This window comes from Sinocyclocheilus grahami, unplaced genomic scaffold, assembly GCF_001515645.1.
Source record: "Sinocyclocheilus grahami isolate Dianchi unplaced genomic scaffold, SAMN03320097.WGS_v1.1 scaffold274.1, whole genome shotgun sequence".
NCBI classification, from domain to species: domain Eukaryota; kingdom Metazoa; phylum Chordata; class Actinopteri; order Cypriniformes; family Cyprinidae; genus Sinocyclocheilus; species Sinocyclocheilus grahami.
Window position 1 is genome coordinate 938,768 of NW_015505453.1, and position 27,770 is coordinate 966,537.

A 27,770-nucleotide genomic window follows, 5' to 3' on the forward strand; every position below is an offset into this window, starting at 1 on the left:
TATATATAAAATGTCTAAGAAGACCTTTTTAATAATTTTTAAATAAATCCTCTTGTCTGTGTGAGGTCTACGTACAGTTCAAAGAGATAAAAGACACCGGGCTGGGGTTGGGAACTTCCCAAAACAGCCAGAGATTCCAGACAAAGGGATGTGGGGGCTGGGAGCAGTCTAGCAATCTTTGGCTGCTTGGATCCATGTACCACCTGTAACACATGCAAAAGATAGAACATCGTTATGACATACAGACAGCTGTCTGCATTTTAATAACAATCTAAACTACGTAATTCTCTAGTATTGGGATTTGAAATTTGAAAGCTATGAGAACGTCAGAGTCTTTACCTAGTGCCTGGTTAGCTTGATGCTGGTTTTTCTCTTGATTCCAGATCTTGAAGTTCCAAAGAGTCCCTCTTATAATGTGTAGCCTTCCCATACATTTGAGAAGTCCTCTTAGAGTCGTCAAAAGAGTCTGACTCGTTATCCTCAAACCCCTTGTGCATGTAACCCTGGTACGACCCCGGCAAACTGGGGTGCACTGCCACTGTCACAGAGGCTGTTGCTGTAACCATGGTGATTGCATTGTTAGGGCGCTGCAATGCCCCAGGGTTGTGGGCTGGGGCTGTAGTCCTGTTTTGCTGCTGCCCTCTCCCTGGTTGTGGCCCTGGGCCACACTGAGTAGTCCTGCGAGGACAGTGGGTCCTGTCGCTAGGTAAATGTTGTCGCCTCTGTCCTTGATACTCATGCTTTTTGTCCCACCGTGTGATCTGTGAACTGACCGAGTTGGCTGCATTCTGCTTGGACTCACTGTTCTGTCCTTTAGAGCTGTTTTCGTTAAAAGGTTTCACCACCTTGGAAGCAAGAACAAGCACAAACACATTACAAAAGTGCTCAAGCGCTACATCATTGATTCAGAATTTTTTCTGTCAGGTCGACTCACTGTGAGCTTTGGGAAGCTGGGGTTCTTGCTGGCTTCAAGCAGGATATGAGAGGTTGGCGGTTGAGCTGGAGACGTGATGTATGCGCTCCTGTCACAGTACTTGTACTCCTCCTCACCGATGCCAGAGGTGGCTGTGGTTTCAGAATAGTATTCGGAATCAGAGGTCTCGGAGAATGCCTGACGTGGTCCCTTGGGGATGTACCCAGCGTAATACCCGTGGTGGTTCATAGGAGGAGGCATGGGCTCAGGAAAGGGACTTTGCAAATGATTGCCATTGTTAGCGGGTACGACCTCAGCTGGGGGGCCCATGAGGGAAAGCAGTACCGGAAGAAGCACCAAACCATTAAGGACCCCCAACAATGTCAGTATGGCCAAAACTGCAAAGAAGTATCTGCAGGCAAGAACACAAATGAAGAGAATGTTAAAGTTAAAGCAGCCACCGAACATCCACAGCATGTTCAAACAAGATATGAGACAATAGGGTCATCATCTGACAGGAAGGTGATATCCAAGAGTTCCTGTAGGATGCTGCATCCCCTCTTATCCATCATTTCTTTTCCTACATTTCCTCTCTCCTGGTGACCTAACAAAGCTGGAGAAAAATTCCTGGGTTCCATCTTCGTAGCGATTACTAGCTCTCTCTCCCTCTGGGAGCCCTCATCTATCACCACTGCCCTGCCACTTCCTGAGAAGATGTGTTTACATTAGTGAACAGATTCTACGCATCAGAAACACTCACCCCTCTCCATTGCTTTTCTCCCTCTGCTTTCTTCCCTCCCGCTGTCCTAAAAGCTGCCACTGCTGTTAATGTAATTTTCTCCTCAGAAACTTAATACCCCCTCTTATTGAGATCCTATTTCACCCTGGTCAGGGCACACCACCTTTATGTTTACGCTGAGCAGGCCAGGCCAGACCTTTGCTTTGTACCTTTTTCTTCCTCCTACTCTCTCCCTCCTCCTGGCCCTCAACAGCCATACTGGCTCAAGAGCTAATCACGAAACACTAGTTTGGAGAGATCTGCTGAAAGGTATTTCTTTCATATGCAATAAACTCTTATTTGCAAAACTGTAAAACTGACCCTAGAATCCATCAACACTTTCTAAGGTCAACAAGTATTCCATGTGCAAAAGGGATTTGTTCTGACAAAAATCTCTCTCTGAAACCAGTCTGATTAAGACTAATACTAAGACCAGCTATTTTCTCAGTGTAGGTGACTAAAGCAGGAACCTCAATCCAGTGCTGAAGACTAGCAGGAAAAACCGCCCTCCACCTCCAGAGCCAAGAACATGGAGGTCTGGTTGGCACGGGCACTAGCGGGTCTGGTGGAACAGTGTGAAGTGGTGCAGAGTTGCTTAAGGCTGGAAGCAGTGCCGAAAATGTATGTTTGAATGAAGGGGCCAAGGGAGAGGGTGGTGAATGAGGTTTCCCAGGCTTTAGCTCATGGGTGAGAGCTAGCAGTAAAGGATAGAGATATAAGGCTTAGAAGAGCTGTAGCAGTTTTGCCCTGTATACTGGCTTGCGTGTTAACATGCAGTGCTCACTAATAGGCTGCAGGGCTGTGAGGGTGTCTGTGCCTCTGTGCTTCAGCTCAGAGCATTGAGGGAGGGCTCTGATTCACCACAAGAAAGACAGTGCATGAGAAAATTAGAGAGCACTCTAGTTTAATGGTTACACTAAAAAGAGACAATTCAGCTGTGGTTCAGACTTCTGGAGGTAAAAAAAAGAGGAACAGAATCTGGAAAAAAAGTCTGTAATGTTCTTTTAACCTCCCACCCTCTGACCATTTTTGCTTCTGTCACATCTACAAGAACCTTAGGCTTAAGAAAGAAAAAAAGAGGGGAAAAGGTTCATCTTTGTCATATCTGCTTGGAGAATTCCAGACGTACAGTGGAAACTGCTGTCCATTGACCTGTCTCCTCCAATGAGGCCATGTGTTTACTTTGGCTCTCTGAGAACCGTCAAACAAATGAATAAAAAAAAATTTGAAAGCTATGAGAACGTCAGAGTCTTTACCTAGTGCCTGGTTAGCTTGATGCTGGTTTTTCTCTTGATTCCAGATCTTGAAGTTCCAAAGAGTCCCTCTTATAATGTGTAGCCTTCCCATACATTTGAGAAGTCCTCTTAGAGTCGTCAAAAGAGTCTGACTCGTTATCCTCAAACCCCTTGTGCATGTAACCCTGGTACGACCCCGGCAAACTGGGGTGCACTGCCACTGTCACAGAGGCTGTTGCTGTAACCATGGTGATTGCATTGTTAGGGCGCTGCAATGCCCCAGGGTTGTGGGCTGGGGCTGTAGTCCTGTTTTGCTGCTGCCCTCTCCCTGGTTGTGGCCCTGGGCCACACTGAGTAGTCCTGCGAGGACAGTGGGTCCTGTCGCTAGGTAAATGTTGTCGCCTCTGTCCTTGATACTCATGCTTTTTGTCCCACCGTGTGATCTGTGAACTGACCGAGTTGGCTGCATTCTGCTTGGACTCACTGTTCTGTCCTTTAGAGCTGTTTTCGTTAAAAGGTTTCACCACCTTGGAAGCAAGAACAAGCACAAACACATTACAAAAGTGCTCAAGCGCTACATCATTGATTCAGAATTTTTTCTGTCAGGTCGACTCACTGTGAGCTTTGGGAAGCTGGGGTTCTTGCTGGCTTCAAGCAGGATATGAGAGGTTGGCGGTTGAGCTGGAGACGTGATGTATGCGCTCCTGTCACAGTACTTGTACTCCTCCTCACCGATGCCAGAGGTGGCTGTGGTTTCAGAATAGTATTCGGAATCAGAGGTCTCGGAGAATGCCTGACGTGGTCCCTTGGGGATGTACCCAGCGTAATACCCGTGGTGGTTCATAGGAGGAGGCATGGGCTCAGGAAAGGGACTTTGCAAATGATTGCCATTGTTAGCGGGTACGACCTCAGCTGGGGGGCCCATGAGGGAAAGCAGTACCGGAAGAAGCACCAAACCATTAAGGACCCCCAACAATGTCAGTATGGCCAAAACTGCAAAGAAGTATCTGCAGGCAAGAACACAAATGAAGAGAATGTTAAAGTTAAAGCAGCCACCGAACATCCACAGCATGTTCAAACAAGATATGAGACAATAGGGTCATCATCTGACAGGAAGGTGATATCCAAGAGTTCCTGTAGGATGCTGCATCCCCTCTTATCCATCATTTCTTTTCCTACATTTCCTCTCTCCTGGTGACCTAACAAAGCTGGAGAAAAATTCCTGGGTTCCATCTTCGTAGCGATTACTAGCTCTCTCTCCCTCTGGGAGCCCTCATCTATCACCACTGCCCTGCCACTTCCTGAGAAGATGTGTTTACATTAGTGAACAGATTCTACGCATCAGAAACACTCACCCCTCTCCATTGCTTTTCTCCCTCTGCTTTCTTCCCTCCCGCTGTCCTAAAAGCTGCCACTGCTGTTAATGTAATTTTCTCCTCAGAAACTTAATACCCCCTCTTATTGAGATCCTATTTCACCCTGGTCAGGGCACACCACCTTTATGTTTACGCTGAGCAGGCCAGGCCAGACCTTTGCTTTGTACCTTTTTCTTCCTCCTACTCTCTCCCTCCTCCTGGCCCTCAACAGCCATACTGGCTCAAGAGCTAATCACGAAACACTAGTTTGGAGAGATCTGCTGAAAGGTATTTCTTTCATATGCAATAAACTCTTATTTGCAAAACTGTAAAACTGACCCTAGAATCCATCAACACTTTCTAAGGTCAACAAGTATTCCATGTGCAAAAGGGATTTGTTCTGACAAAAATCTCTCTCTGAAACCAGTCTGATTAAGACTAATACTAAGACCAGCTATTTTCTCAGTGTAGGTGACTAAAGCAGGAACCTCAATCCAGTGCTGAAGACTAGCAGGAAAAACCGCCCTCCACCTCCAGAGCCAAGAACATGGAGGTCTGGTTGGCACGGGCACTAGCGGGTCTGGTGGAACAGTGTGAAGTGGTGCAGAGTTGCTTAAGGCTGGAAGCAGTGCCGAAAATGTATGTTTGAATGAAGGGGCCAAGGGAGAGGGTGGTGAATGAGGTTTCCCAGGCTTTAGCTCATGGGTGAGAGCTAGCAGTAAAGGATAGAGATATAAGGCTTAGAAGAGCTGTAGCAGTTTTGCCCTGTATACTGGCTTGCGTGTTAACATGCAGTGCTCACTAATAGGCTGCAGGGCTGTGAGGGTGTCTGTGCCTCTGTGCTTCAGCTCAGAGCATTGAGGGAGGGCTCTGATTCACCACAAGAAAGACAGTGCATGAGAAAATTAGAGAGCACTCTAGTTTAATGGTTACACTAAAAAGAGACAATTCAGCTGTGGTTCAGACTTCTGGAGGTAAAAAAAAGAGGAACAGAATCTGGAAAAAAAGTCTGTAATGTTCTTTTAACCTCCCACCCTCTGACCATTTTTGCTTCTGTCACATCTACAAGAACCTTAGGCTTAAGAAAGAAAAAAAGAGGGGAAAAGGTTCATCTTTGTCATATCTGCTTGGAGAATTCCAGACGTACAGTGGAAACTGCTGTCCATTGACCTGTCTCCTCCAATGAGGCCATGTGTTTACTTTGGCTCTCTGAGAACCGTCAAACAAATGAATAAAAAAAACCCTGTTAAAAAGATTACAGGTCTGATGGTCATCGCACCACTGAACCTCCATTTTGGATCTATTTTGGTTTTGTCTCTATCGCAGCTCCCTGAGGAACCAAGACCTATACTGTATCATAGAACCTCTGGTTTTAAAAGACTATATTTATCTATTTTCAGTCATTATGCACAGTCAGGGAGAGGTAATATTAAATTGACCTCTAAAACCCAAATTTCCAAGGTGGCCCGTCGGGGTCTGTGTGTAAAATGCAGCACTACCGGAGACTCTGGTCAGAATTATATGCTACATTTAGACCAGAGCCTGAGCTATGTTATGGGTTTCTCAGACAGAGACAAGCAAGTCTGCTTTCATTCCCTCCACTCCCACTTCTCTCATGTCTGTTTCATTAACATAGATGAATCAGACAGCTTAAGTGTGAACCGTTTTCTTTTTCAGTCATCTCTCTCTACGGCAATGGTTAGAAACATTTAGAAGAATCACATAGTTTGAGTGATTCTTTGATAGGAGTTCAAGAAAGGCACAATCATCCTTTTCAGCACAGTTTGTAATGTTCAGTGAAAACATGAAGGTTGTTTAAGAATGCGAAAAAAACAACAACAGACAAAGCAGCCAACCATCTCTGGCTGCACTTACGTCCACCTTTTGTTAGTTAAAAGCACTCATTCTGTCTGACGGTCCTGTATACATGAAAAGATTGGAAAAAGGGCACATGTTTATTTTACTAAGTCAACATTCTGAAAGTGGAGCGTGATTTATTTAAGGAGTAAAAAAAAAAAAGAAAAAAAAGGGGGGAAAAAAGACTAAACCATCCATGGGCCCCGCCTGGGTTAGACCTCCAGAGTAGACCTAGTGTTAGGAATTCTGTTGTTTATATAAACTGTAATCTTTTCCATTCCAAGTCAGGGGTTGGAAAGGGTGGCTCGTTCTAAGAGGGGCCGCTGAGCTTGTTCTCCTGTTTATTCAGTGTCCCACAGCTAGGAGATGTTTACAGCAATGTATTTATGCTACTCCCCAGCTAGAGGGCCAGACCTCTCTCTCTTTTTCTCTACTTCTAAACAGGACCTCCCACTGTGAATGCCCCAGTGCTGGCACACCGCTTGCACCAAATGGTTTGCTCCAATCCCCAACCCCCAATCTTTCCTCCGGGCTTTACCACTGTCCTAAGGCAATCTGCTATGTTGTACTGGAACCTCTAACTAAGCCATTTTTATGTCATGGGTCTGAGGTGTATCTCAAGGTTGTGGTTTGCTTTCAGCAGAGCCTAAAAAATTTTTTTTGACATTTTTTCTTTCTGTGAAGCAGGCATTAAACCAGGCAGAAAAGCTTCCCAAATGCAGTGGCTAGAGGGAGTTCACAACCAAATGATTGGACAGTTGACATCCTCCCCGCAATCAGGGTGGGAAAAACTATGAGCAAGGGTGCATGTTGAGTCACCGCGCAGTGGGTTGTATATTTACATGTTTACAAGCAGCTGCTGCACTCCCTTGATGTTTCCTCCATTTGTTGTGCATTCAAGCGGCTAAAGGATGTTTGTAAGACTGCTGTGGTGGTCTAAGGGGAATTGACTGACAACACCAGGTGATGGGGAGGCAAACATTACCACCTGTACCCTACAGCCACATGGACAACTGTCTCACTGCCTAAGGCCAACCACCATTTTGAAAGTCAGCATATGGGCTGACCTCAGAGACCTGCCTGGAGAAGTGTCAATCACTCACCTCATGATGAAGTCAAACTCTGAGCCGGCAAGCATGAGCACTCCCAGCAGAGTAGAGATGGCGCCGTCAATCACAGGAGCGAACATATGCTCCATAGCCACGGCTGAACGAGTGTTCCTGTCCCCAATGGCAGTCAGGAAACCCTACAATGTGGAAAATAAGAGAGAATGAAACTGGTCTATTTGATTTTATTGGCAGAAATACACATACTGATGAATTACTGTGCAAGATGGCCTTACCAGTGCAATGTGCACAGTAAACTCCACTCCAATACCAACGGAGGCTATAAGGATGACGACAGGAATGGCGCTCAGTTTGATACCAATTAGGCCCATGATGCCAAAAAGTTCCACTGTCATCATGGCCAAAATAAAAACCTGTTGAGTAGAAGACAAAAATTTGCATGTTAGCAGTTACATCACAATGAACTATATGAAAATAGCACTACATGAATCACAATGCAAAAATGGGCCTCACTGGACCAATATCCTCTACATTTCACTGTCATCTACCCATAATATATTATGTTATAATATTAAATGATGACAATATCCTGACCCCTCCCCATGTTTTGTTAATTTCAGGGATAGGGAAATGAGTGACAATATGATAAAAGAGCATAAGGACCATTCTGCTCTAGCTTTCCTGGTGCCATGTAGTCCTCAGAGCTTTCCTACTCAGGAGAAACAGTTTTTCTATAAATTAAATAGGGCTCTTGGTTAAGTCTTTGCCCTGAAAACCTTTGATGTTGGCAGGGGTTCCAATTTGGTCATGCTTAAATTGGAGCTGGTAAAACCCATTTTATTGCGGCCACATATATGCTGTGAAACTGAAGAGGACAGAGCTGGTTTTGAGTTAAAAAAAAGCAAGTGCTGTAAACTTTACTTTATCATTTAAATAAATGCCATAGGCTTTTACACACAAATGAGTCTGACATATTACAGCTAAACCAGAAATACATGTCAACTAAGGCCAATGGCCTCTTCTAGTTCCTTGCTTCTTCATGTTGAGCTGCGGACCCCACCAGCCTGTGTGAAACACCTCCTAGCCCATGAACTAACTCACCCACCCACTACCCCCACTGCACCCAGTCCCTGATGGATGGGTTTAGCAGGCCAAGGTCGTGACTGGGCAGATCCGTCCTGTCCCCAAATTTCAGGACAAAGGCAGTTGGAGGTAAAAGCCTTCAGGAGAGCTTTGCATTTCTTCTTTAGAAAGTCTTGCTGCACCCATTTGAATGACAAAAGAGATGAGGGGGTATGTGTGTGACTGTGTGTATATATGTGTGTATGCAAGCAGCACCCTCTAGACAACCCGCCAAGGCCCTCCCCAGAAAACTGCCCTGGTGGCAAAGTTATTGAGCTGTGTTGAGGGGATCAGGGGGAGCAAGAGAAATAAGAGAAGGGGAAGGGGCTAGAAAAAATGGGAGTTAAAAATGGATTAGGGTGAGAGGAAGGCAGACTTACAATGATGCCTGCAGTCCAGGGGTTGAGCAGGAGGATGGCACACACCAGGAAGGTGCAGGCAAGGACTACGCTGATGGACAGCAAGAACCAGTGGCGCAGGCCAATGTACTGTTCCCAGAACAGAAAGGGGTAGCCGTTGGGATAGTTCTGGATTCCCTGACGCATAAATTCCTCGCAAACTGTGCGCACACTCTCAATGGCTTCAATGAAGTCTGAGGCTTGTCTGAGGCCATTTAGGTAGAAAGGAAACTGAGCGAACTCTAGAGGCTCTGCCGCAGGGACTGAAAGAGAGAAGAGGTAATGCTTTTGAAACATGCATCCATAAATATGACTTTGACCACCTTTCTAATGTCATTGTCTTTGGGTTACTTACTGCGAAGGTTCTCCCCGGTGGTGTCGTACTTATCATGGATCCACTCCCGAGGATGTGGGTAAAAGTTGGCTTGGGAGGCAGCATAGCCTAATGGATCATTACTGACCCATACTGTCAGGTAGATGTAAAAAACCTCTGGTGGAATGAGACCATCCTCGTCCACCAGGCGACGGGAAGTGAGCTTTTACAAGAAACAAAATGTGTAAACGTAAGTTTTGGGATAGATGCAAAGTTTTGGATGGGTATTTAAACTGAATGCTCCAATAGTTGACCACATACCTGGCTGTAGTTAAAAGGTTCTTTTTTAGAGCCAGTTTGTATGAGGAGCTTGTAGGCCAGCGCTCCATCCTCTGTGCCATTGCGATAGCTGTCATAGGTGATTCTGCCAGCTTCCCAATCAGCATCAAATGTAGCCTGCAGACCTACATGGAGCATGGATGGGTAAAATTAGACCTACTGTGAGAAAGCTGTTCAAACCTTCCTACTTTTCTTTTCACAATTCAGTAAGCTATGACAGAGGATTGTTAAAATCGCTCCTCCCTTAGAGAGGGGGTAAAAACTTGGGTCAGTTTTAATGCCAATCCACACACACAAACAGGCGTATAAACCAAATGTCCCCCTCCCCTTGCTGGGTTCTTCATCTTTCTGCCTGGTGCTGAATAAATGTGTGTGGGCTGAATAAACTAACCAGAGAAAGCCTTTCGTGCTCTCCAAATTACAAAGTCTGGCAACAGCTGAAAAACAGTTTCCACAACTATTCTGTAATTACAGAGATCTCCTCACAAGAAAAGGAAATAGCATAGGGGAGAAAGAGAGAGTCTTTCAACTACCTCCAGTTTCCACAGCCTTTCAAAATAAATAGCTTCTTTTCAGTTCGCTGGGTTTTAGTTATTGTGGATTCACCTCACAGTTAAGCTCTCAATACAAACTAATGTGAGCAGAGAGGTCACAAACAGTCTGAGATAACCCCTGACCCTCCCGTAATCTTCTCTATGCCCAGGTGGGTGAAACACAAAAGCAGATGATAGAAGTGAACTTTCACTGAACTCCTTTGTTTTACCTTGAGAGATAAGAGAATTTCCCACACAATGAATGAGCGGAAGTAAAAATTATAGTTTGTGGCATTTTTCACCATAGTTATGTTTCATATTTACTGATATTTTGTAGATACTTAGATATCCTTATCTATAAACAACACAATGGTGCAAGACAAGGTATAGGCTGATTTTTCAGACATAGTGTTAGGCATTGTGAAAATAGTCGTAGTAGTAAAAGCCATAACCTTAGCAAGCACTGCTAAAAAAATAACATACCTTTGAGCCAGTCCTGGAAGTAGTGCAGCCACATTCTGGGAAGTTTGTGATTGCTATCCTTTACTACATATTTTACAGAGTTGAAGGCATTGTGAAGCTGAAGAAGCTGTCTCTGAGATTGTGCATAGTCAAAGCCATCCATGGTAACCAGGTACATGTTATAGAAGGAGAAGTATTTAAACTGGGCAGTGATAAAGTCATACTCCTTTGTGTCTCTGGGGACAATATCAGTCAAGTAGAGTCCATCATGAACCATTGTGGTACCATAGAGGCTGAGGCTCAGAAGAGCCACAAAAACGACGACCACCACAGTCTTAGTTTCGGGCTTTAACAACAGAGGGGCATACTTTTCCCGTGCAAAGTTTGACAGATTCCAGCGAAAGAAGGGCAAAGGCACACACTCGCGGCCCTCTTTGGGCTCCTCCACCTGGGCTAGAAGGTCTCGGGTGGAGCTGGAGGTGGTGAACAGCTGGGAGCCATAAGGGTCAGCGGTCGGAGTGGGTGTGGATAGGACCATGGATGGAGGACTGGTGGAGATCTGGGAAGTGGGTGGCAGAATGGTGACAATATGCTGACCAGCTGCATCACACTGGGTGAATGCCTGCACAGTGGTGGTGATGTGGGTGCTGGTGGTTATAGTGGAGCCAGTGTAGGTGGGGGTGGCCGGAGCGTGCTGGTGGTTGTCGTTAGAGTCTGAGAACTCCTGAGGCTGGATCTGGATCACCCGAGATGAACAGGGGCTGGAAGAAAATACATTTATAAATCCACATTTTGAGTACCAAAGGCTTTGGCATAATAAATGGGCTGATATTAAGTAAGGGCAGTGCATCTTAGTTACCTGTAGAAACAGCACAGGATGTCCAGTCTTTTGTCCTCCCGCCTGTGCAGGTCCAAGCTCAGAATGGCAGGGAAGATCAGCAGAACCATGGCAAAGTTAAAGACAACCACAATAGCCGCCTGAAATAAAGAGTAAGAGAGAAAGTGAGACTTCAGGATAAAGGCCAAGTCTTTTCGTTCATGAGTTCTACGCTGCCACCCGACTCCACAGCTGCTGTCTGAACTTGAGAAAAAACACTCTGCATTCAGGATCCCTCGCTGTTTTAGTGCCTCGGATTGAATCCCAGAAAGTAAAATATGCACCCTAAATCAACCAGCAACCCCTCCCCCATCACTCCACATTTAGTCAACAATCCAAGGAAGAGGGACTCCCAAGGTCACAGCGAGTCTGAGCAGACCCCCCCCCCCAACTCCGTCAGCCTCAGACAGACATTATATTCTGTATCATTACAGTGCAGACCACCCAGGGTTAGCCTGGGGAGGTCAGAGAAGCACAGTCTGATGGCTGGGTGATATACTGATATATTCACTCATCTCATCTCTCTCTCTCTCTCTCTTGGTATCCACTCCCCACCTGAAAACCAGGCTGTGACTTTAGTTGGATGAGGGGTTTTAACCATAAAATAAAGAGAATGCAAGAAAGAGCAACAACAAAGGCCATCCTCACTTTGAATTAACTTTGACTGTTCGTTTTTTAAAGCCAACTTTCACTGCCCTTTTCAGATAGTCAACGCCCCTGCCAGTCTTTCTCAGTGGGCATCACAGGGTGCAGTGGTTGATGGCATGTACTCACACACACAATACAAACTCCTACCTGAAGTGAGAAGGCCCGGAGAGCAGGAATAGGCACTAGGGCAGCCATGAAAAAAGCAATCATGTTATTGATGGAGGTGAGAGCCACACTGGTGCCAGTTCTTCTTAGGCAGTCGCCTGTCCTCTCCTATGGAGAGATATGGCAAATAATAAGCTGTGATCTTCAAAAACAACAACAGAAAGCCTAAGCAAAATTTTCATCCCCTAAAAGTCACGATCCAAAGCATATTTATGAGATACATGCCTTGAACGGGATGTTGGATCTGGTCTCAGTGAAGGAATGAGCCAGCAAAAACATGTCATCAACTCCAATGCCCAGGGCCAGGAATGGCAGCACCTGTGGAGGAACGCACAGCTCTAAGTTACAGCCAAGCCCTGAGGCTGAGTGTGAATTTAAGACGTTTAGGTGTGTATTTACCTGTGTGGTGGCGGCATTGAAGGACAGCCCCAGCAGCGAGCACAGACCAAGTCCTGCAGCCACAGACAGAGCAACTAGAAGCACTCCGGCCAGCCCTACAGCACCCTGAGACTTAGCACAGTCCCAGCGCAGCATGGTCACGCATGCATATGCCAGCTGTGCATAGAGAGAGACACATGTAAGGGAATAGCTCCACACATATGGAGACACGCTCATCATATTTCCATTAGCCTTAACTAGAGTTGGCACAGTAATGGATGTCTTACCATGAGCAGATAACCACCTGCCACCCTGATTACGCTGACGTCAGAGAAGGACTTCATGATGTCATTAAGAGTAGTGGTAGAGAAGGCATAAACGTTGGAGGAAGAGTTCTGAGGAATGCTCCCATGGACAACCTAGACATAAAAATCACAGTTTTAAACATCAATCCAGAGAATGCAACTACAAGATTTTCAGTATTTGGATTGGAAAGAGCATATATCCATGGGTCAAATCAAAGAGGCTTGTGACTGGCTGCAATTTAATACATTTCAGCATGAGAAAAGTTGCTTAACCTAACATTGTGTGTTTTGAATGAACTTGTGCACTCATTGCGGAGCAGAACAAATCTTGAATTACTTTTTCTGACAAGCCACAAAACATTAATTCTTCTGTGGGCCGTACCCTCATCCACCTCGTATTTTACCCTAATAACATGCAAACAAGATAGCACGAGACCCTATGAAGCTTGACAAGCAAGAAATAATGAGCACAGATGCCAGAGGGCAGAGGTCAGATGGATCAGATGAGATCACATGGTCTCTCAGGCTACTCCATCAGCACCATGAATGGCCGACAACCTTAAGGGGAAAGGAATACCTCTGCACTTTGTTTTTACAGTGCCCTATCCCCCCAACCTCCCCTGACTCCACTTCCCTCGCTCTTGCTCTCTTTTTGAGGCAGCAGACATTACTGGAGGCTCTTCTCACTCTGTAGTTCCCTCTCTCTCTCTTTCAGTGAGCATGCTGGGTGTCAGTTATCACAAAAACAGCTTGTTTCTATAACTGGGAGTCTGTCAGTGGCCTCCTAGGAGGACTCCATTTACTAGGCAGCTGAGGATTGATGGAATTCAGGCAGACGCTGCCATCCTCTGGTCTAAGGAAAACAACCCTCTTGCACCACTTGTGACCTTTTGTGCTCTTTCTACCTTTCCACCCCAGCTGGGCACCCTCAGCAGTCACTGAAACCATTCAGACCTCACAAAGTGATGTGTGGGTGTGTTATGAAACAGCAAATTACCTCAACGAATTTCCTCTGCCAGGACTCCAAGATGGCAGTGGCCTTGTCCTCGTTCCAGTTGATGTCATGGATCTCATAGTCGTCTTTAAAGTGCTCATAGAGCTGTTTGGCACTCATGAGGAGGAACATGGTCTGAAGAGCCTCCGCACTATACAGGAAAATACAGAGGGCTGAGTGAGATCTGAACGTACAAGCACGTGCGTGCAGATACCATTGTGTTGCAAAGTGATAATAAGGAGACATTAATAGGGAGACACCTTATAATAAAGACTGGAATGATGTGCGTGGTCCCTCTCGGGCTTCTATAAATCACTCTAACACTTCCACTGAGATTAGAACAATGCACAAATACTGGGCAAAAGGCCAATATACCGCTCTCTGCAGAAACTTTTATTTATTGCAGATTAAATTCTGCATTGAAAATACACAAATACTTGTGCTCTTGCTTTTAATTTACCTACAGTTTGTTTACATTGTATGATATGCTATTTTTTTCTGTTCAGTGTGTTTTAATTTTCCTCCACTCTGCATTTCAGATCTGCCCATAGGTTATGTGGCTGTCCATCATGTTTAATTGGTTTTTCCTATACTGGGGTCAGAGGTGGAAACTGATCCCTCTTCATGTAAAGAATTCCTTGGATGTGTGAGGTTATTAGGAGTCAGAAAGATTCCTCCCTCTCTCCATCTCTGTCTCTTTTGGGTTTTCTCTCTTACTTTCTCTCGTCAGGGCCTCCTAAGAGAGGCCCACCCACATACCCCCTTCTCTTGTCTCACCTTCTTTCTTTCCCCCTCTTTCTTACCTCTGCAAGGCATTCTGGGAGTCCTTTACTCTTTCACCCAGGATCAACTCCTCCTGCCAGTGCATGAACTTCTTGGAGAAACCATGGCAACCACCCTGAAGTTCAGCAGCAATGTCGGGGACCTAAGTGAAACACAGACCACACAATTAATACAAACGTATAAATTCTACAGACTCTTATTAATAAGACATTGACATTACAAAACTACTCACCTGCCATGGGTCCTTATTAGGGGCACTGTGAGGGCAATCTGTGTCATTGAGATCCAAGCATGGGCGGTTCATATAGGCGTGGCCCACCTGAGCCTTATCTAGCATCTCTCGGAAACCCTCTAGAGATGTAAACTGGCTCAATTCTTCCATTAGCTTGAGGGGGTCCAGATTCATCCACTGAATGTCAGGCATGCCCCTACGACAAGAAACACAATAAACAAAATTGAGACATTTCAATTAAGTTAGCAGACTAAATGTGTCAATTGTATGACTTTTTTTCAAACGATAGCACACTTTTTCCAAACAAACCCGTTTCCCCTTCCCTGCTGCTGCTTCTCCGAGCCTGCCGGCACCAGTCCCTCCCTGGTGGTGGCGGACTACAGATGCCGCATAAAGTAGCGTTTATTATCCTGTTACACGGAGGGGCATAATGTGCTGGCAGCCTACAGGCTGCTCTCTTAACTTTGTGCATCGAGTCATAACGATTACCTCTGCCTCTAAAACATCTTGATAAGGATGAAGGCGGGCAGTGGGAATGCTCAGAAGGGCTGTGCCGACTGTCTTGAATGCTGCTTTGAGCCCAGTGTTCTCAACCCCTTAGCCTGCAGGTTTTAATCTATCTTCTCTCACTCAGTGAGCATTGAGAAAGTGGACTGTTGTTTATTGATGTGCCAAAAACTAATTCTCTCGGTGTAGTGGAGTTACAGTTGGATTCTTTTTAACGTTCTGATTTACAAGGAAGGGTGATTCTGGGAACACTGACAACCTCTAACTTGTAACATTATTTCATTATTATGGCATTGAAAATTATTATATATCACAAGGAAAAAACATTCCAAATCAAAACCTATGTAGCTAAAAAAAATCCCAAGTAAAAATGCCATAGAACCCAGAGTGATACCCCCTGAGTGAAAGAGGGGCCTTTCACCGGGATGAGTATTTGTGGGTAAAGAAGAATAAAAGTGAATAGTGTCCTAACTCCAGGCCCAATCTTACTCTAATAACTCATGAAGAGCAGCTTCAAATAAAGCTGGTCCTTTCCCATTCCCACATACCAAGCGCCTTTGCTCCTGCTTGCAAAGAGAGTCTCCTTTATCTCCTATTTTTTGCTTGAGTGAACCGGCCTGGGCCCTTTTGTTTTTCCATAGATTGCTGCTCTTTGTTCCCTCAAGTTGTTTCTCTCTCACTCACTCTCTCTCGCTTTTTTCCCTTTAGATGAAAAAAAAAAAACAGCTGAACTGAAGCGGAAGCCTGAGAGGACATTAGCCTCAGTGGCTAATGCAGGCCCTCTTCATACATGTCCAAATAGAGAAAACAGGGCAATTAGTAACAACATTTTTAAAGGCCACTCATGCTTCACAGAAAACCTGGGTATTAGTCAACCTAGGCAGAAGAAAGAGAAAAAAGTCTATGAGAATTGATAGAATCAGTCTCGGCCCATTGAAACCAATTTTTGTCCTGCATGGCATAGAATACAATATGGCTTTCGATAAAGAGATGTTTTGGGTGGAAGTGTAAACTACAATGTCCAACATCCACAGTTAATTTTTCCTACTTTTTCCTCCCTCTTTCTCTCTCTGGGCCCACAACTTGAATAATGCCCATTTTATTTGTTGGACAACTTACAGCTCCAAGCCTGGGCGATTACCATGAGAATGCACAGTGTTACCCAGTGCTGACAAAGCCGGGCCCCCTCCAGGGCCCCCTCACTGATGGACACTCACTCGTAAACTGAAAGAATGCTTACCATTGTCTAGACCCAAAGGCTCCCCTGCCCCCCCCCCCCTTCCCTCCTACCCACCCAGTAGCAGTCATCTCTCTCCCTCCCTCCCTCTCTCTCTGTCCCCTTTCTGCAAGAGCTTCTTCAGGCTGGGGGATTGGGTGGTGGGACAGGGGTGCAGGATTAGAGATTGTCCTGCAAAGCCCCTCACCACACTGTTGACAGCTCAAGCCACACTGACGATGGAACCAGGCATCAGCTTATCAACAGACTAAATAGAGCTTTTGCTAGGGGCTTGATGTCAGAGTTTGTCGCAGCCAGCGCCGTTTTGGTTGAAGGTAAAGGCCAATTGTTATAGGAGCGTGTGTTATATCAAGGAGGGGGGTCAAAAGTTTCAGAGCTATAGTTCAGGCACAGTCCCTTGTTTCATGGTTACTTCTGGTCTCTTGAGTTTAGATATATTTATAATAGTCCAGTGAAGCTATATGTGACTTCATCAGAGATAGGTGATATATTAAATAAGAATAAGCAGAATGCTTACGGTAAATAGGCAGAGCCTCCCTGCAACTTAGAGCCTTCCCAAAAGCAGTCCAAAGGAGTCACGATCATACAGGGGAAAAGCTTGTCAATCATCTGCAAAGAAATAGAGTATAATCTTCAGTAAGGCAGATTTCATGGCACAGAACAAAAAAATAGCCAAGTTAAGTTGAATAAACACTATAATAGCTGTCTAAAGCACTTGGCAAACAGTAATAAGAAAATTATTATGAAGCAAGCTAAAAATTACATAATAAAAACATGCTTACCCTCTCAATCATGACATTTTCTATAATTGGGACTCCAGATTTGAAGCAAATTTTATTAAGATCCCAAGATCTGAGGATAGAAATTGTATAACCACATATTAGAAGACTGGCCCTCATGTTTGTAAGTGTTTGAAATTCCCTGTAATCCTGCTGGGGGTTGTACTCACTTTCCATAAAGAGACACTTGAACTTTGCTGGCTGACAGAGCAGCCTCCAGGTGGAGCAGCAAAGCCTCCTGGGTAAGAATATTGTTTCCTTCTTGTTTGGGTGTCTGTATGAGCATCTGTGAGGTGAACACTGACTCCTCTCCCTGCTTCTCTTTTGTGTAGCTTAGCTCCTTGCTCACCCGACTGCCAGCTGAGACAGAGAGACAAAACGGTTTGTTATTTTCAAATGTTCAGAAAGGAGACACCTTTATATGTCAGAGACACAACAAGTCAGAGGATCAATATGGTTTTGTGTTAATGGTCACACTGCAAAAAAAAATCATGATCCTTACTGAGAGGTTAATGTCATAATTAAACTCAAATTAAACACACTACAGTTCTCATTCCCCTGTGTATATTCCAACTAACCCCAGAAACAGATGTGTGGATCACATTTGTGTCTTTAGCACACTAAAGAGTAAAAATATTCATGACATGGCCCACACTTTCACACAAGGCTAACAAACAGGCTTTTGCACAAAATCCTCCAAAAATCCACCCTTAAAACTGACAGAAACTCTTTCCCGGCCTAATCTTGCCACCACCAGTTTAATGAATGGCTAACTCCACACTGCTTAGCACAGACTGTGGTTCCTGATAGTAAGGTCGCTCAAGACGTTGGGTCTTGATCTACAGGTCACCATGCCTAATCCAAGATGTAAGCAGTAAATGGAAGGAGAGAGCAAGGCAGAAGAGCAGAGGCAGAAATGCTGTTCATGTGGTATGTTGAGTCGGGATGAAAAGCATCAAAGAGTGCAGAGGAAACTCCATAGTCCAGCCCCCTAATTAACGGAGGCTGTGGTGAAAAGAGAATGCGGGGTATCTGCGGCCATGCAAAATGCACATGAAACGCACCGGCCCAGATCAGAGCCTGCCCGTCTGCCCCTCCACTTCCCAATACATGATGACAAGCCTGCAGTGGCTGGCTGAGCCCACCGAGCCACTTTTTCTCCCCGGCACATCTCGCTGCCTGCCTCAGTTAATTGAGAGAGGGAGTGGGAGAGAAAGAGACAGAGAAACAGAAAGAGAGAAATACAGAGAGAGAGAGAGGGGTACTGTTCATGTCAGGGGTAGCCCACAGCTTTGTAAGTGGCTTAGAGATCCTTTAAGACAATCCTTTAACACACATAAAAGGTTGTGTTTAATGAAAGAAAAAGCTGAGCAGAAACAAAAAAAACACCTCAAATATAAATGCCATGTGACTTGCCCTGAAGCTTACAACTTGATGCATGCAAACATTCAACCTCCTGGTTTTATTCATGCAGCTATCTGACATGCAGGTTACGTAAACACATTACTTCAAAAAATGTGGCGGGCTGAATCTGAAGGCCGTTTCCACTTGCAAAATGCAAACACGTATTTGTGTCAATCTACAGACAGCATGTTCATATTTAATGCATTCAGGCATCTGCAGGAATTGAGCTCCAATCCTTGGGCCTGTAATTACAGGCGCTCCTGAAGTAAATTATAGCTATTTGTGTCTGGTTCCTCCCATCTGGACCACCCAGCTAGAGGCCCGAGTGGGCCCCGCTGCTCAGTCACCACTCCACTCAGCCACCCTCCAGATGGGAGCTTTGCTCTGTTCTCTCGGCTCGCTGCTGCCGTACACTTAAAGAGACAGGCACGCAAATACTTTCACAGCCAGAAACGCACCACAGAAGGGGGGGAAAGGAACTGTGATGCACAAGAGTGATCTGGGATGTACATTTGAGATTCAAACAGTTAGAACTCTCAAACACAGAGGCCTAGGGGGATTTTCAAAGCACTAATCTTTGCTTTGAGTTGCTGGGACTGGAACAGGGAAGAGGGGTTTGTGATTATACAAGCTTTTATGTTTAAAAATCTCAAAATGAGGGCAGCCTAAAGGCGTTGTGTGATATCGATCCAGCAATACTGCCATACAGAGCTTACTCTCTCCCAAGCACAGACCCTCCTTCCTTTGTTGTCCTTCATTTTTCACAGCATTGGGGGTGACATCACCATCACGGGCCAATTATCCATGAGGAGGGTCTGACCAATGTTCCCCAACATAGCTGGAAAGAAAACCAGCCTCAGTGTCTCACAGATTAGATAGTTCTGCAACTGTAAATACTCTGTCGCACATAAAATGGTAAAAGCTGGAGCTAATCTACAGTCTGGCCTCACTGGCTAGAACACAGTGGTAGCAAGCTTCAGCAAGCCTGTCTCAAGGTCCCACCCAGGAGCAGACCAGCAAAATGAGCTGGTGTGAGGGGGCTCCCTCCCAGTGGGCAGTATGGAAAGTGACATGTAATTAACTATGAAGAAGAAGTCCCCTGCTCCCCAGTGTCACCCAGCCAGTGGACCCTGTCAGCTCCAATCTCGCTCATGTCTACCCTGGCTTGGCCTGTCCAATGCTCCACAACACATTGCCCACAACTTCCTGCTCACACTGACCTGAAACATGCCATGTTGATGCACGAAGTGCAGCAAGAAAAGTCTGAATGAGAAAGATGAAGGGAAAAAAATGCATAATAAAGATACAATATACTAAAAACTAATTACAACAAGGATCATTTAAGGATCATAAATTAACCTAATTTAAAGATTATGGAAAAATATGCCACATGCAAATCCAAAAAATACGAATTTTGGATTTGCATGTGGCGCAGCAGCAAGGTCTGAAACCCAGTGCTTTCTCCATTAGGACAGGCCACCTTCAAAGTGTTGTGGGCCAGATTAGAGGGATTAAGAGGCTTCTAAAAGGACTCATGCTGTTCTGGAGGAAGTCCCACAAGGAAGAGTGCTGAAAGAGACATTTTTACCTGTTTTCACCACCCAAGTAAACCCAAGAGCTCAGATACACAGTCGGGTGCCACTCTCCAATACGCGCTTTCACTCTCTTTTTCTGTTTCCCTTTTTCTCCCACACACATTAGTATATGAAACCACCAAGAACAAAACAAGCTGGTCCAGCTCTTTTGCCTTGGGTCCGTCAAGACCCCATAATGTTCATTCCAAGTTCTTTGTTAGATTTTTTCTTCCTCTTCTTTCCAGACACATTATGTAGACAAGAAGGATAGATTTGGCTCAAGTGCAAATCTTTTTAAACATTTCAGCTTCACTGCAACTCTCAATCACAAGTAGTCTCAATGGCTTGACCATGACTGAGAAAACCACCCCATCTCGCACGACTACAGTGGCAGATGGAGACTGCTCCACCTCTGCCTCTATGAGCGCTAACTCAAGGCCACCAAGAGACTCAATGCAGGTCTTTGTCACCCTCATTTTCAGTCACTTTCAGTTGTTTCCCAACAAACAGGAAAAAAATAAAGAGAGAAACTCACTACAAAAGCCACTGGATTTGGATTTTTCCCAGCGGATAAAACAACCAGAGGGAGGAAGGGCTAGCTTATCTTTGTGTGTGAAATGCATACACACACATGCATGTCCTCCTGTACATCTTTCTGAGGCAACTGTCGGCCTTGTTGAAAAAACTTAACATACATATCATTCATTGTAACCCTCCAGATGGCAGGTAAAAAAATTATCAAAAACAAATTAAGATGGTTAAAACTATGCTTGAGCTAGCACCTATTCAGACCTGGTACTTCTGTCAGCATTGACATAAATTTCCACCGGTTCTGGCATTTAGGTCCTGGCCATTTCCATATGTATAGCCTTCCCTGTACTAATTATGCTAATCAGCCCTAGTGTTGGCTCCTGTGAAAAATAACCACATTAGGCACTCCACTGGCTGCTAATGCAGCTTAATGTGTGGTTGAAACATACATTCATCCCATGGTGAAAGGCAAAATTTTTCCACGTTGCTGGTTTCATTCAAACTGGAAATGAATTTATTGAGCCCAGAAACTATTTCTTTTCCACCACGTACCAAGAAAATGTTTTTTTACCCTAACCAAAAGGACAAACTGTTGAGAAGGACAAAAAGGAGACTTTTTTCCCCCAAAAAAGTGACCAGTTTCTGTTTTTTTTTTAAAGCATGGATCAAAGAAAATGACCCTCATTGGACTGAATGTAAGAAAATACTGTCTGAATCAGGCAGCAAGAGGGGCAGCTTCTTGGGGGTCTGGTCTCCTCCTGCCTCCGCTGGCGTTGTTCTAGTAACATTAGCTTAAGAATATAAACAGAAAGGTGTACCCTAGCACTTCTGCCATGGAGTTAGACCTCTATTTGCCTCTCTGATCGTGCCACCAACGTCAATGGGACGCGTTTACAACCTAGATATAAAACATGTTCTGTTGCTGCACTGACAACCTCTGGAACTGCATTATGCTCTTAACCAAAAAAAAAACAAAAAAACAAGTGCAATGTCAAACAAACTGATTATGTAGAGAAAATGAAAACCCAGAGTGAGTGAAGCCTTAATTGGTAATGCTCTGATTTGGGGTAGAAAGTTGCTTAACTTTGAGAAGGGATGCATTCAGTTCATATAGCCATTCTTGTGTAATGGGGGCTGGAAGGCTGGCCTGTGTGGGGTGGAAACGGGGGCGGGGGGGGTGGGGGGGGTTGAAGCAAACATTTTCAGCTGACCCAGGTTGACTCTGGCCTTGTTTGTACTTTCTACTGGTGAGGTCTAAGTCTCAGCAGTTAGGGTTTATTTATGTAGCTGGGGTACTGTGGCTTGCCATTCACCTCCAATAATGCTTCATAGAGCTTGCTTTCTCTCGAATCTGTATTTTCTAATGAATTATTGCATTTACCTTGCATTTCATTTTTGTTTGTATAACTGCTCCTAACACTGAAAGGTCCACATGTGTCTGTGTAAATCCTGGATCCCTCAGTCTACATGCATGTGGACAAGGTCATTCATGCAATGTCTATATGTTCTTTATTCCACTCTTCTGCTGCCTGGTGGCTTCATTCAACTCAAGTGGGTCTGCTACCCAGATATCCCTGCACACATTTGAGTAATGTTTGTACAGCTTGTCTGTGTGTACACGTCTGTCAGGCACACCAAAATCGTGTCAAAACGGATGAGAAAAATTAAGTTACGACTGTATATGAGTACATAAACATGTCCGTCTGTTTGAAAAAGTTTGCCGTTTGTTTAGCCCGGCACACATTTTTGCAATGACCGTTATATGCCAACAATCCTTTTGGGAGGCCAGCATTACTCAAACATATAATCACATATCAAAGTCTGCTTTTTTGCCCCACACAGATCGTTAGCAACTCGTCACTGACAAATCTTTCCTCATCCTTCACTCTAAAAAAGCTCAATCAAATATTAAAATCCACATAATTAAAACAAGATGTGGTACTGCTCGGTTTGGTGTCAGAAACCAGATGAAATAACTTGAGCTCCTTTGAAAACACAATTTTCTCAATCTTTTCTCCCCCTCTCTTAATTCTCCAAACAAATTCCCCTCTGCAATTCGTCACTGCACATAAGGAGCAAACATGAAATCCAGAGTAATTTAAGGGTGTAGATGCTAGAATGCTTCTTCGCTCACCAGCCCCCAAACAGTCATCCTACATTTCATCACCTCTTTCTCCTGTCTCACAATGCAAACTAAAATCACACTTTCCCAAGAATTAACCCATGACTTAAAGAGGTAGTTCAGCTAAAAATGAACATTTTGTCATCATTTACTTACCCTTGTGCTGTGTTAAACCTGCTGTATGACATTCTTAAGTGCAACACAAAATAAGATATTTTGAAGAATGTGTCAACTGTGTACAATGAAATTCAGTGGGGTCTAAAACAACATTGGAGCCCACTGACTTTCATTGTATGGACAAAAAACAACAAAATTTCCATCAAAATTCAGAAGAAAGAAAGTCATGCAGGTTTGGAATGACAAGGATGACTAATTGACCATTTTTAATTTTTGGGTGAACTAGCACTTAAGTCTTCAACTATACTTTTTAAACAGCAAATCATCACACTATAGAATCGCTAAAAATCTAGAATTTCAAACAACAAACCATAACTTGCACATAACAACATACAACTTGCACATTCTGATATAAACATACTGATGAATTTTAGGTTACGTTGGATAAATATCTCTAGATTCTGACTTCTTTGATGGCTCCTACTGTTTATAAAAGGTATCTGTTGTACAACACACACAGTTTTCCTAACAGTTTGTCTAAACCCTATTACTAAACTGTTGGTTCGTTTTTATAAGGCATCTAAACACAAGGTCGCTGCTTTTCGCACATCATTTGATGGAAGGCGGAAGCAATTACGGGTGGCCCAGGTGGTCCCTGAGGACATGGACACTTGGTGGCCTGGGTGACATTTGGGTGGGGGCTAGAGCAGAGGTGAAGAAGGGATAGTCACCGCCTCAGGGGTAATGAGGAGGCATATGCTCCAAAACGCACAGCTGGGTAAGTGTGAGATCCACAGGCCCTGACTGTTTTGCTATTCTTTACAGCTCCCCCACACACAACAGATTTGAATTTTTGTGACAAATAGGTTGCAACATTTAAAATGTAGCCTAAATGGTCTGTCCTTAAAAATCATTGAAATGGAGAAATGCTTATGCCACATTCATTTTGAAATAAAATATTTTGGCTTGCCAAGTCATTGGAAAGCCCTCTTGATATATGCAAATATTTAGTAATCACTAACAGCACCAGGGACCTTTTTAAATTCAATTCCCAATCACATTATAAAACTCATTTGTTTGTCCCTGTGACTTTTTATGTGTATGTGTGCAGAAGTGAATGTGTGTGCCTGTGTGTGAGAACTAACCTCTCCTTGTTACCATACCACTTACTCCCCATTCAGCCCAGAGCAGCTTTGTCAATGGGCTATTGGGGGAAACAACGCAGGCAGAAACTTTAGAAACACAGGCACTGCCTCTTAAAGGCACAGCGTTCCTTTTCAGCACTTTGGCGTTTCACTCCAGGAGCCCCATGCTTTATGCCTGCTTTACATTAAAACACAAATTTCACTGACATCTGACAACTCCCTTTGCTTAACTCCAGCTAACGTTCCCACCAGAGAGCATTTGTTCATATATCACCTTCTTTAGAGCTCTGAATATTTCACAAGTAATTATAAACTTGTTTCAATATCATAGACAAAAAAATGCTTTTGCGCTATTCAGAATGCGTATTTTTTGACTATGATATTGTGGAAAAGCATATAGGAGTATGTCTAAAAGATCCCACCATTTTTTTTCTGAAACAAACCAATGCTAAGCTACCATGAACAGCATGTTTTATTTTCAAGTACAAAACTACAAAAGCACAAAATAACGATGCCTATATGTTTGTGCATGAGCGTGTGCACGTTGTGTGAGTGTGAAACAGGTGGGTAAACTTCAGCTGTATTCACTTTTTTTGGTAAAGGGGGGTGCCTTTATTGTTGAATGGAATCCAAGAATAGTGAAGGACCACACAGCGAGCACGAGGGGGAGGGTCAGCACCTCAAAGATGGCTAACGATTCACACACAGCCCATCTGTGCAGGGGATCAGCAGTGTGGCGAAAGCCTAGGGGACTTAGAAGGAATTTGGCAGTGTGAAAACCAAATAAAGCTGCCTGAAAATGTACAGATAAGTGAGGTGCACGGAAAGGACGTCAAACGGGAAAGGGAGAAAAAGAAAAACATCAAGCGCAGCACCCACCGCAAACAATATAGACTGATGGGGAGAGAACAAGAGAAGGCTTGCATGCTCTAGGAAAAAGAATGCTACGTGTGCGTGACAGGAGATATGAAATTCCAGAGGCCACGGTCTATGTCCGCTCAAAGATCCTGAGACTTCATATCAGAAGCCCACACAAGGTCTGGGTCTATATCACCCAACAACTGCACCACAATCACATTTTCAATCAGTTAAGCTAGCTAAGCTTAGTTAAGCTAAGCTAAGGCAGTTCTAAAATTGAGTTGCAATAAAAAGGACTAAAAATGTCTATTCTGACCCTATGCAAAGTGACGTCACAACATACAGCTCACAAATAACTTGTTCCTTCAGATCAGCCACAGAAATAAACCTACACAGCGCATAAGCAAAACATGAAAGCTTGGACTCACCTTCCACCCATAGTTTCTCAATGTCCGTTTCAATGGCAGCGACCCGCAAACCAACAGACAGGGCTCCGAACACAAGAAGTCCAATGAAAAGGACTTTTCCACAGTGTCGCTGGATGTGACAGCCCAGAGAAAAGAGAAAAGCCTGGAACCTCGCCCGAATCCACAGTGGTGCTTTCTGTCCCACAGCTTTCCCCTGAGACACAAGAGAGGAACACTTATTCACATGTACAGTGATGCTATTTCAGATCAGTTGTAACACACGGTGCCCTACCAGGATAGTGAACTGTCCTGACAACACATGAATCAACATTTACAAGTCAGGTTATTTTCATTTTTGTGTAAGACATTTCTAAACGTGACACTGTCTGCTTGTTGTAAAGTAGAGAATGTTCAAACAAAAACTCAGCAAACCAAATTAAATTAATATGTGAATTATTATTAAGATTCCGTTCAAACACCACTGTGACAATTTCAAAACTGTTTCCTTATTAATCCACCCTAACCTGTAGTAAATGCTAAAATACCACCAATGTTGTGTGTTGTTGTGTATTATATAACGTAGTAACTTGGCATGAGTTAGAGAACTTCATATGCCTGTTAAAAAGTTTTTATTTTGTTATATCTTTTTCTCCATCCATTTAAATGGCTGCAATAATTTTTGTCAATTGTACCTCATTTTTTATTTTCTTTGTCTTAATTAAATTTAAAGGTCTAAAAATATATATATATTTTTTTTCAAGTTTTGGGTTTAAACTGTATAGAGTATTAAAGGACTTTCTCCAAACATCTCACAGGCCTGGATTCCCTTCTCATCTCTTTATTAAAGAAGATGGTTAATTCAAATGATAAAAGTTAACAATCTATCGTACAGCTTTATAAAGGCTCCTTATAAGCTTTAGCTCTAAAATGTAGAATGTTAAAACATATGGGATCATGTAACCTCAAATAAAAGCTGTCAAACAGTCTTGTTATAAACTATAACGGTTTCAAGATACTTGGTCCTTTTGTTATCACACAGCAGCATGTTACAAGGAAAGTGCATTTTTAAGCGTTTCTGGCAGGCTACAATAGAAAAGCAAACACTTTTATAAGCAATTTGATCAACAATGTAGATTCATGTAAAGCCAGGCTTTGCAACTAGGCTACCTCACAAGTTTCCTGTATCTGGCAGTTCTAGCTGCAGTATAACTGGACATGTTTTGGTTTCACTCATGGGAGTTTTGACACATAGCCAAGCGTTCATGCGCTTCACTGATGCTTTGTCAGATCAAACTTAATCAGTGAATTCCTCAGCAGGACGCGCGCATTGTCAAACAAACACGCTATAGTGTATCTAGACCAACCAGATTGAACACTGAGGCAGCATTAGGGACGAATTAAACGTGAAAAAGACTCAAAACGCGCGGACAGAAGAGCTACATGAATGAAGACTCCGCTTTCATTCATAGAAGTCGCTGTCCGCGCTTCTACTTTCATATTTAGCGTCGTTTAACGCGCCATCTAAGCCAAATTCCACCAAACTAGGTTTTGAGATGTATGTGTAGCCTGTTGATCAGTTCCTTCTCACTAGCTTCAAAAGGAGAGTAAATACCCTCCAACACTTCTAAAACTAGGCTAAATAAAGTCGTTAACAGCTCCCTGAAATACACATGTTATCCCCAACACGAAGAACAACAACGTAGTGTGTGTGTGTGTGTGTGTGTGAATATTCCAGCGGAAAAGCGTTTGTCACCTTAGAAATCTGTTTTAACGCAAAAGCGGCGTGGCAGTAACTGGGTCTCCGGAGGAGATCTGAGTTCACAGGCGGCGGAGAGCGTGTGTAACTTGGGGGTACATCTCCAAAAACACCACCGGCCGGTCCCGGGTCTCTGGGATCCGAGGCCATAGTCCAAACGGGAGGCAGAAGAAGCGCTGAAGAAAGTTAAAGGCAAACGCGGCGCGTTAGGCAGAGGCGATAATAATAATAATCCAAGATTCGCGACACGCGCATCCAGCGGGTTCAACTTCAAGAAATATTCTCTAGTCTTTTCTTGAGCCAAAGTCTTCCAACTCCATCCCAACATTATGTGCTCGAATCCGTATAGATCCTTCGGTCTTCATTCGTCCAGCTATAGCGCGTAACTCGTTTTAAAGCAGAAGAAAGTGGCGAGCGGATTCCGCCAGTCTACCTCTGATCCTGTTGCAGTAACATTTGGAGAGGTAGCCCCTTTGCAAACCCTGAAAAGGGTGGTTTGATGGAAAAGTGCTCTGGTTCTCATTGGCCGAGGAAGAGGCAAATTACTTTGCAAACATCTCCTATTATTAGCTGCTAAGC

At 44.1% G+C, this 27,770-nt stretch overlaps 2 protein-coding genes across 2 annotated transcripts; both read right to left on the bottom strand.

The window, feature by feature from the left end:
• Positions 1-67: 67 nt before the first annotated feature.
• On the bottom strand, positions 68-1,321 carry LOC107599898 (protein patched homolog 1-like). The gene is made up of 3 exons (XM_016291618.1): positions 935-1,321; positions 340-845; positions 68-203 (listed from the first exon to the last, which is right to left on the bottom strand). Exons 1-2 carry the CDS (start codon positions 1,241-1,243, stop codon positions 351-353), a joined length of 804 nt encoding a protein of 267 aa, XP_016147104.1. The 5' UTR covers positions 1,244-1,321; the 3' UTR covers positions 68-203; positions 340-350.
• A 1,630-nt stretch (positions 1,322-2,951) lies between these two features.
• On the bottom strand, positions 2,952-27,623 carry LOC107599897 (protein patched homolog 1). The gene is made up of 21 exons (XM_016291617.1): positions 27,189-27,623; positions 25,457-25,649; positions 17,448-17,637; positions 17,281-17,350; positions 17,016-17,107; positions 14,755-14,950; positions 14,543-14,664; positions 13,743-13,890; positions 12,728-12,859; positions 12,462-12,617; positions 12,288-12,380; positions 12,045-12,170; positions 11,232-11,350; positions 10,394-11,133; positions 9,360-9,502; positions 9,081-9,261; positions 8,708-8,988; positions 7,481-7,618; positions 7,242-7,384; positions 3,543-3,933; positions 2,952-3,453 (listed from the first exon to the last, which is right to left on the bottom strand). The coding sequence occupies exons 1-21, from the start codon at positions 27,339-27,341 to the stop codon at positions 2,959-2,961; spliced, it is 4,302 nt and encodes a 1,433-aa protein (XP_016147103.1). The 5' UTR covers positions 27,342-27,623; the 3' UTR covers positions 2,952-2,958.
• Positions 27,624-27,770: the final 147 nt, after the last annotated feature.